Raw genomic sequence first — 9,600 nt, 5'->3', positions numbered from 1 at the left:
GGACACAGGCGAGCGGGCAGTGCCTGTCCGGCGCATCCTGCCTCATCCCAAGGTTGGTGGAGGTGGGCACCCCCCAACCTCCTGCCACATGCTTTAGGAGTCCCACAGACATTCCCTCGTTTCCTTCCAGTTTAACCCCAAGACGTTTCATGGGGACCTGGCACTGCTGGAGCTGGCAGTGCCCCTGTCCCCCTCGCCCACTGTCAGCCCCGTGTGCCTGCCCAGCAGCCCTGTGGAGCCCAGCCCCGGCACTGCCTGTTACATTGCAGGCTGGGGTTCCCTCTATGAAGGTAGGTGCTACACCGACACCAATGGGGTCCGTAGGGCGTCCCCCTCGATGCCCTCTCTGGTGTCAAGTGTCAGTGCACAGAGCCAGGGCAGGGGGGTGCAAAAGAGAGGGGGGTGTCCAGGCACAGAGGAACCCCATAACAAGTGCCTTGCCCAGCAGAGGGGCCAGCAGCTGATGTGGTGATGGAGGCGCGGGTGCCCCTGCTCAGCCAGGAGACATGCCGGGGTGCCCTGGGCAGGGACATGCTCACCAATGCCATGTTCTGTGCTGGGTACTTGTCTGGGGGTATCGACTCCTGCCAGGTAATGCCTGGGGCTGGGCTGATGCCAACCTCTCAACTCAAAGATCCCTTGTGGCACTCAACGCTGGGCGTGTGCTGCAGCCTGGCACAGTCCGGCAGCATGGCTGGGGTCCTGACCCAGACCGATGCATGGGCATCTCCCCCACAGGGAGACTCAGGGGGCCCGCTGGCGTGCCAGGACCCCTCCTCGCAACGCTTCGTCCTCTACGGCATCACCTCGTGGGGCGATGGCTGCGGTGAGCAGGGCAAACCAGGTGTCTACACCCGCGTCGCCACCTTCATAGACTGGCTCAGCCTCCAGATGGACCGTGAGTGCACCCAGCTATGCTGGGAGGGACAGAGATGCCCAGGGTGCTGTGGGGGTACATTGCTCCAGGGCATGGGCATTCAGCACCTCATGGCAGTTCCACTGCCCTTGCAGCTGCCCCTGGCAGCCGGGAACCAAGCTGCTTTGACCTGCTGACGGTGGCTCAGCTGCCCCCAGAGCAGCAGCCACCCGAGCGTGCCCGACTTTGCTCCTTTTATGCTGGATCCTGCCGGCCCCCCCAGGGCCGGGCTGCCTGCGCCCGCCTGGCCGAGGAGACCTGCCGTGCCAGGACCAGAGGATGCGGTGAGCCAGGGGGTTGTGCTGGGGTGAGCGTGTGGGGAGCGACACTGTTTCTGGCAGTGTGGGGCTGGCTTGGTGCCAGGGCCATTGCTTTCCCACTGTGCCCTCAGAGCTGCATTCCTACGCCCAGACCTTGGTGGATCTCCTGCGCCAGGCTGGGGAATTCATCCGAAATCAGTTGGATTTCTCCTTCCTCACCCGTACCCTGCCCCAGCTCCTGGGCAAGATCTATGGGCACCTCTTCCCTCCCCGTGTCCGCAGGGATGCTCCAGGTACCTTCCCAGGCTGGGGCACCCTGTGGCCACTTGAGGTCCCACAAGTCTCCCCTGTGCTGTTGGCCAGGGCACCAGCTGCCTGGCTTGGCACACCCCATGTGGCTTTCCTACCCCTTGTCTCTCCTGTCCCCTTCTTATCCCCACAGGCTTGACTGTGGCAGAGGACCAGCCCAGCTCCATAGCACAGGGATCCCAGAAACCCCCCACCAGGTGAGGCATGGTGGGCCATGGGGGCTAAAGGGTTTTGGGGTAAGATGCCTATGGGCACTGATGTCAATTTTTGGGGACATCATTGGGATCCTGCTCTTCCTGTAACCAGGGCACCCCAGGAGGGAGGTTGGCACAGCTCTTGGGGTCCCCAGGTCCAGCCAGGTCCCATCAGGGGTGGTCAGGGTGGGGTGTGGCACTGTCCACAGTGCTTGACTGAGCTTGCCCCACTGTGCTTGCAGGCGGGAGGCTGGGCAGCCACCCCCCTTCGCAGGGCTCTTCAGGGCCGTGGGGCCCCGGCTGCAGGACTGGGTGGAGGCGCTGGGGGCCATGGCGGGGGGCAGCCCCCCGGCACCCACCCTGGAGGGGGGGCAGCTGCCCGGGGAGACATGGCTCTTCTTGCAGGTATCTGGGGAGAGATGGGCTGGGGGGAGCCCCTGCCCTTCTGGTGACAGTTTCAGCAGGGACCAAAGCCCAGCAGTTCTCCCATGTTCCCTCCTGATATCCCTGGGGCCTGTCATTCCTCTGTGCAGCCACAGAGGTGGCATCTTTCACTCTGCCACCACTGAAGGGCCATTTAACCCTCCCCAACTGAAACCAGTGCTCCTAGTCGAACCACTGTGGAGCCAGCCCTGGGTCTGACCCTGCAGCTTAGGATCTCATCCAACACAGCTACGAAGCAGTCTTGTGTCCCCAGTACCCTGTTTGACACCAGCCCCACCATGCTCTGCCACCCCATACCTGGCTGTGCCCATGGATGTCCCACTGCTCACCCTGTCACCTCTTCCCTTCAGCAGGGTGAGAAAGCAGTGGAAGAGCTGGTAGGACAGGGACGAGCCTTCCTCACCCAGCTGCGGGCAGAGCTGGACCTTGCCACCCCTCTTGAAGCCATGGAGCCACGATGGGCATCCGGAGAGCTGGCAGGGACCCCTGCACCAAGCCGTGAGCCCTGGGAGCCTGGGGGGCTGGGACCAGTGGAGCATCATCATGGCTATTTACCAGCCAGCTCCATGCCCAGGCAGTGCCCACCAGCCGTGTCTCCACCGGGGTTTTCGTGCTCTCTCAGTGGCAGGGTCTGCGCTGAGGGAGAAACGTGAGCTCCTGCCCACAGAGCTGTCAGGGGTGGAGGAGGAAGAGGCAGGCACAGGCAGAGGTAAATGCCCCGCAGCCCCTGGCCACTGTGGGATGCCATATGCCACCAAGGGGATGGTGACAAGCCCAGCCTTGGCTTTGCACCATGATCCCCAAGACTGGTTGTCCCATGTCAGTGGGACAGCCTTTTGCCATACTCCCCACCCAAAGGAACCCTCTGCCCCTGCTTCCCCAGCATCCCCAGAGGTGCTCCCCTCTGGGGTGGGCAGCAGCCTGGTACCCCTGCAACTGGTCCCTGATGTTCTCCCTCCGTCTCTCTCCTGCCCACCTCTGGGGTTGCAGCCTGCCCTGGCCTAAACGAGTCAGCAGTGCGGGTGGATGCGGTGCGGGAGCTGTATGCCTGGGTACTGCGGGTGCCCGAGCCAGACCTGGCCATGACCTTCCAGGAGGTGAGCACCCCATCCAGCTACTCCAAGCCCCCTGCCCCGGCAGCCAGGCAGTGCCACCCCCCAGACCATCACCATCCCGCCATGCCCTTGGCTCCCCTGGGACTCACTGTGTTGTCATCTCCCGACAGATCCTGGTGGACTTGAGCTCTAAGAACAACAAGGGGCTGTACCGGGCACAGGTGCGGGCCATGGTGGGGGGCCGCCCCATCGCCTTCGCTGGCCTGGTGGGGCTGGAGAGCGACTCGCTGGCCCGCAGCATGCCCGGCCTCGTCGCTCTGGCACTGGAGGCGCTGAAAACCTGACTGTAACCCCAGGGCACTGTGCCAGCATGGAGATGGGGCACTGGGGCAGGAGTCTCTCATGTCCTTCAAACGCAGCTGCCTCCCCATCTCAGGCTCTTCCACCATTTTTTCCTCCATTATGCCTCAGTTTACCTCTTCCCATCAGCACTGCCTGACCTCCCCAGGGCAATGGGATGCCAAGGCGCATGTGGAGCATCTCAGCCAGGGATCACAGTCTTCCTCTCCCCTCGGATCCCCATCCTGGCAAGCTGACCCTCACCCCATTTTCCCCAGAGGCATCTAGACTGTTATTTATTTGTACAGAGAAAGGTTTATTTTTCAATAAAGGGCTCTATTTTCCAGTATCTGGGCAGTGTGAAGCAAGCACTGTGCCACAGGGTGCTGGTGAGGTGGGTGCTGGTGGGGGGACTTTTCATGGGTAATATGGCATCTCATTATCATAGAATCATTTTGGTTGGAAAAGACCTTTAAGATCCAGTCCAGCACACTGCCAAGTCCACCACTAAACCACGTCCCATTGCATCTCGCTTCTCATTCCCCTATACCCCAAAGAAATGCCCCCAGCCTCAGTTTCTGACCCTGGAACAGACTACTGAGCCCCTCCCCACTGCCCCATCTAGAGGCTGGGCACCCCTCCTGCCCACTGCAGCACCCATAGCACTGCACCAGTGTCCAACCCTGGTGCTGCCCCATCGAGGACCTACATGAAACCTCCTGCTGGTGCAGGGGTCAAGCATGCCCTGGGTGAGCAGTGAGCACTGGGATACTGCCACCCCCACCCTTGGACATTGGTGGCTACCAAGCCCGGCTGCTTCTGGTGAGCCAACCACCCCCGAGCATCATCCCATGGGCTGCTGAGGAGTGGGGAAGGGACCACTCCTCCCAGTGCCCAGCAATGACCATGCTGGGGTGCCCAGGCACAGGGTGATGGGCTGACACCTGTGGGGCCAGCTGTGCCTGTCCATCTCCCCGTCTCCAGGCACGGGGGTGCCGGAAGAGAGGGGTAGGAGAGCGTATCCGGTGCCTGCCCCCTTCCCCCTCAGCACCTGGCACCATCCATCTTCTGCTCCAGCCAACAGCCGGACATCCGCTTGGCCAGGCCAGGCAGGGAGGTGGCCAAGGCCTGGCAGTGCTCGGGAGCACCACGGGCACTGCATGGGGGACCTGCCGGGGCGGCTCGCCCTGCTCGGGGCGCTGGTGCTGACGGGTGAGCGGGGCCCCGGGGGCTTGGGAAGGGGGTTGCCCCATTGCTGGGGTTTCTGGGCCCCTTTGATGAAGTCACAGCAGGAGGTGATGGTGGCGGGGTCCAAGTTAGGCACAACTGTCCCCAAGGCTGCATTTTGGGTATTGCCTGGCAGAGTCCCACCACCGAGCATCCCCTGCATGTCTGTCTTGGATGTGCCAGCTGGAGCCATGTCACTGCCTGGGCCTTGTGTATGTCTATCTATGCACAGTGCCACAGCATTTGTACTTGAGTGTCTCATGTCTGTGTGTCCCTGTGTGTGCTGAGTCTGTATCTGTGTCCCCCTCTCTGTCCAAGCCCATATCCTTGTCCTTTGCCCGTGTGCTCTTGCACTTTTATCATTTCTTTATGCCCAGTGTCCATGCCTCTGTGCAGCACAGACATGCAGTTTTGTGGCTTCCTCCTGTCCCCTCCACTCTTACACCACCCTGCCTTTACTGAGCATCCCTGCGGGGTGGCACTGGGCCCAGTAACCCCCCAAACCCCCGGTTTGCCTGACCCCACACTCCCAGGTGGGGTCTGTGTGAACCAGGAGGAGCGGCTCATCCACCACCTCTTTGAGGAGAACGGCTATGATAAGGAGGTGCGCCCCGCTGTCTCCAATGATGATGCTGTGGATGTCTTCCTGGCCCTCACCCTCTCCAACCTCATCTCACTGGTGAGCCCCAGAGGGCAATGCCTGTCATGGGCTGCCCCCCAGCCACACTCTACCCACTGGGCAGGCTGGAGGGAGCCCTGGGGCCACTGCCCCAAACTCTCATTGATCTGGTGAGGGTTTGGGGTCCTGGGCTGGTGGGAGGACACTGCTTGTCATGGCCCTGGCACCTCACTGCTCCATGCTGTCGTTGCAGAAAGAGGTGGATGAGACACTCACAAGCAATGTATGGCTTGAGCATGTGAGTAGGGACAGACATCATGGCATCAGTTGTGCCTCAAGGCTCAGGCAATGGGGTGGAACAGTGTGGCGAGGGGGTGACCTGGGGATCCACCCTTCCAGGCCTGGACCGATTACCGCCTGCAGTGGAACAAGTCTGAGTTTGGGGACACCCGGGCCCCCCCCCTGCCACCAGACATGGTGTGGCTCCCTGAGATAGTCCTGGAGAACAAGTGAGCTGTGCCTCAGTTTCCCCTCCTGATCGCCTCAGGCTGTGCCTGGTGTGTACCCAGGGGTCCCCCTGCCCCTCGCCAGCCCCACCATCACCTCAGCTCTCTCTTGGTGCAGCAATGATGGGCTCTTCGAGATTGCCTACTACTGCAACGTCCTCATCTACGAGACAGGCTTAGTCACCTGGCTGCCACCCGCCATCTTCCGCAGCACCTGCCTCATCAATGTCAATTTCTTCCCCTTCGACTGGCAGAACTGCACCCTCAAATTCAGGTGCCAGGGGCTTGGCTGGGGCAGGGCAGGGGTGAGCAGCTGGGTGGGCAGCTGGGTGGGCATCCGAGCCCCTTGAGGTGCCCACTGCTGCCAGCGCCTTCCTTTGCTGCCAGGGCATATCAAGGTGAGGGCTGGCAGGCGACTTGGTGGCCTGAGTCCACCAAACTGGTGGTCAGGGTGGGTGGTTACAAGCAGCAGGCACAGCCCCTCACTGTGTGTCCCCCCGGCTGTGGGCCAGCTCACTGACATACAGTGCCCTGGAGATCACCATGCACTTGAAGACAGATAGTGACCCAGACACAGGGAAGGAGTACCCGGTGGAGTGGATCATCATCGACCCTGAAGGCTTCACAGGTAATGCTTGTTGTGCTCTCTGCCATGTCCTGTGCCAGTGGGACACTCTGTAAGGGGCTCAGGGGCACCCTGCCATGCAGCCACCTGAGTATCTGGGGCTTTGGCACCCTGGCACCCGTCCCAACAAGCTTGAAGCTGCCCAGACCCAGGACAGGGAGACCAGGTGCTGGTAAGGATGGACATGGTAAAGGTCGCCCATGCCACACACTTTCATATGCCCCAACAGAGAATGGAGAATGGGAAATCATCCACCGCCCAGCCCGCAAGAACATCCACCCTAACAACCCGCCTGAGAGCAACGAGCACCAGGACATCACCTTCTACCTCATCATCAAGCGCAAGCCGCTCTTCTATGTCATCAACATCGTCACGCCCTGTATCCTCATCGCCTTCATGGCCATTCTCGTCTTCTACCTGCCCGCCGATAGTGAGTGAGCCCTGCAGCATTCACACCAGGTCACCCCGCGGGGCACCTCCATCTTCCACACCTGTACCAGGTCCTGGGACATGAGGACACCCCAATGCCCAGCAAGGGGACATCCTGGCACTGGGACACCCCCATGTAGCACACCATCACCCCTGGCAGGGAAACACTTAAGTGCAGGATACTCCAAGGGGGAACCTGGGATACCCCCATTATAGAAAACCCTATATGGGGCACTGTATGGTGGAACAGTGGGAGGGCAAGCCCAGCACTGGGGACATGGGTAGGGGGACCTGGGGCAGAGGTTGCCCTGAGCTCACCTGCTCTCCAGGTGGTGAGAAGATGACCCTGGTGATCTCGGTGCTCCTGGCCCAGTCTGTCTTCCTTCTGCTCATCTCCCAGCGCCTACCCGCCACCTCACACGCTGTCCCTCTCATTGGCAAGTGAGTCCTGGGCACCAGTGGGTGCAGTGGGGACATCATGGGGTCCCTAGGGTGCCAGAGGGCAGCTCTGCCTGTGCCCAGCCCCTGCAGCAGTATCAGCCCCAGGTCTTTGCTCCTCCCAGGTACCTGCTTTTCATCATGCTGCTGGTGACGGCCGTGGTGATTATCTGTGTCGTGGTCCTCAACTTCCATTTTCGCACCCCCAGCACCCACATCATGTCTGACTGGGTCAGAGAGGTAAGCAGGGTGCTGGGTTGGGGTGGGTGACCTGGTGGTTTCAGGGGTGGCACTGTGCCCTATGGAAGGCATAAGAGAGCACAGCCCTGGCATTGTACCGGGATGTCCCATCTGTGCAACTCCAAGGGTTTGCACACCCAAGCTGAGGGCAGAAGGTGGCAGGGACAAGGCATTATCGCACCAAGAGGATGGCCACAGGACCTGTCACCCCTTCCCATGCCCTAGGTCTTTCTGGGGAGCCTGCCTCGCCTGCTGGGCATGTCACAGCCAGCCGAGAGCCCGGCGGGTGCCCTGTGCATCCGGCGCTGCAGCTCAGCTGGCTACATCGCCAAGGCAGAGGAGTATTTCAGCGTCAAGTCCCGCAGCGAGCTCATGTTTGAGAAGCAGTCGGAGCGACATGGGCTGGCCAGCCGCACCACCCCGGCCCGTGAGCCTTGGACCCTCAGTGGGGACACAGGGAAGGGTGGAGTAGGGGTATCCAGGGTTGGCAACCCTTCAGAGCCTCTTACCACACCCTTTGCCCCCAGGTTTGGTGCCTGCAGACACAGGGGAGGAGCAGCTCTATGAGCACATAAAACCCATTGTTGATGATGCAAACTTCATTGTCAAGCACATGCGGGAGAAAAACAACTACAATGAGGTGGGACCCATGGGCATGGGGGGCAGGAGGGCTCCTTGTGCCTCCCCACTACCCTACTCCTGGCTCCCTCCCTAGGAGAAAGATAACTGGAACCATGTGGCCCGGACTCTGGACCGACTCTGCCTCTTTGTCATCACTCCCACACTGGTGGTGGGCACCCTCTGGATCTTCCTCATGGGCATCTACAACCACCCCCCACCACTGCCCTTTGCTGGAGACCCCTATGACTACCGGGAGGAGAACAAGCGCTTCATCTAGGGAGGCTGGGGGGTGTCCCATGTGCCAGCTCCTGCTCACCTGCCTTGGGAAAATAAAGCTTGGTGCTTCTTGCCACAGGACACGGAGCTGGTGGCTGCTCTCTTTGTGTCCCCTGCACACAGTGCCCAAACTATGCTGAGTGTGCTGCGGAGGGTGATGCCCAACCAGGGGATGAGTGCCATTGGGTGTGCTGAGCACACTGATCCTCAGCCATGGCTGCAAGAGGCATTTCCCAGAGGGGATGTGGTGGAACCAGCCCTGCTACCTGCTTTGGGCTGGGCACTCAGGCCAGGATGGGCTGGGGAAGGGGATGGACCTCCCAGCATGGCACCATCCCCTGCAGACTCACTGCAGTGACATTAGTGTCCAGGTCACCTCCATCCCCATGACCCCCCAGCCAGACCCATGTGTGTCCCCCCTCCCCACACACCCCATCCCACAGTCCCTGGCTAGGGACTGAGAGGGGTGTCACCTTCCCCAGCTCAGCAGTGGGACATCAAGGCTCTGGTTTCAGGCGGCACAGCTGACGTCCCCGCCACCGGCAGTGGCAGGGGACAGCTGTCACATCTTCCCCACTGAGCCAGGAATCTCACACCCTCCCTGCAATGCTCCCTGCACAGGGCCTGGCAGGATTTGGACCCCCTCCCCCCCGGCAGACATCACTCCCTAGGCTGATGTGATGGGATCTGCCTGTCCCTTCTTTACCTGACATCTCTGGGGCAGCTACTGCCATGAGGGGGACAGGGCACTGCTGGGGGAACTTGCACAGAAGGGGGTGGCACCCCTTCTCCATAACCCATGGGCACCTGGGTTTCCTCTGCGGGGAGATGCTTCCCTCTGCGAGGGACATAGGGAAACAGAGGCACGGAGTTAAATTTCCCCCCCTTTTCCCAGTTCCAACCCCCTGACACAAACGCCAGAGGAGCAAACAGGCTTCACGCTGCTGGCAGGGGGGCGTGGGTGGTCACCCGTCCCTCCCCAGCCCCTGTGGCTGCTGGGAACAGCTGACCGTGGCCAGGGACAGCTGTCCTGTCCCACAAAGCACCAGGCTCGGGACACCACGGTGCGGGCAGCCGAGAGGAGCCCCAGCCCCGCGCCTCC

General features: G+C 61.3%; 2 protein-coding genes across 2 annotated transcripts in view; both read left to right on the top strand.

The window, feature by feature from the left end:
• PRSS56 (protease, serine, 56) overlaps positions 1-3,522 on the top strand; it is a 4,892-nt gene extending 1,370 nt beyond the window's left edge. The window contains 13 exon segments of the mRNA XM_010000273.1: positions 9-52; positions 131-290; positions 449-591; positions 739-898; positions 1,012-1,200; positions 1,308-1,469; positions 1,619-1,682; positions 1,922-2,127; positions 2,395-2,460; positions 2,463-2,621; positions 2,752-2,832; positions 3,114-3,220; positions 3,349-3,522. Coding sequence (XP_009998575.1) covers positions 9-52; positions 131-290; positions 449-591; positions 739-898; positions 1,012-1,200; positions 1,308-1,469; positions 1,619-1,682; positions 1,922-2,127; positions 2,395-2,460; positions 2,463-2,621; positions 2,752-2,832; positions 3,114-3,220; positions 3,349-3,522 — 1,715 coding nt within the window.
• Positions 3,523-4,677: 1,155 nt separating this feature from the next.
• On the top strand, positions 4,678-8,499 carry CHRND (cholinergic receptor, nicotinic, delta (muscle)). The gene is made up of 12 exons (XM_009999637.1): positions 4,678-4,729; positions 5,278-5,423; positions 5,617-5,661; positions 5,763-5,872; positions 5,988-6,143; positions 6,382-6,497; positions 6,724-6,924; positions 7,253-7,364; positions 7,487-7,601; positions 7,827-8,028; positions 8,129-8,241; positions 8,317-8,499. The coding sequence occupies exons 1-12, from the start codon at positions 4,678-4,680 to the stop codon at positions 8,497-8,499; spliced, it is 1,551 nt and encodes a 516-aa protein (XP_009997939.1).
• The last annotated feature ends 1,101 nt before the right edge of the window (positions 8,500-9,600 follow it).

Source organism: Chaetura pelagica, unplaced genomic scaffold (genome assembly GCF_000747805.2).
Source record: "Chaetura pelagica isolate M959 unplaced genomic scaffold, ChaPel_1.0 scaffold20, whole genome shotgun sequence".
NCBI classification, from domain to species: domain Eukaryota; kingdom Metazoa; phylum Chordata; class Aves; order Apodiformes; family Apodidae; genus Chaetura; species Chaetura pelagica.
The sequence above is the reverse complement of the archived record's forward strand: the minus strand, read 5'-3'. Positions and strand labels throughout refer to the sequence as shown.

Coding starts and splice junctions, on each gene's coding strand:
- CHRND (XM_009999637.1), top strand. CDS start 4,678: ATGGGGGACCTGCCGGGGCGGCTCGCCCTGCTCGGGGCGCTGGTGCTG. Junction 6,498..6,723: donor CGACCCTGAAGGCTTCACAG/GTAATGCTTGTT, acceptor ATGCCCCAACAG/AGAATGGAGAATGGGAAATC. Junction 8,242..8,316: donor AGAAAAACAACTACAATGAG/GTGGGACCCATG, acceptor CTCCCTCCCTAG/GAGAAAGATAACTGGAACCA.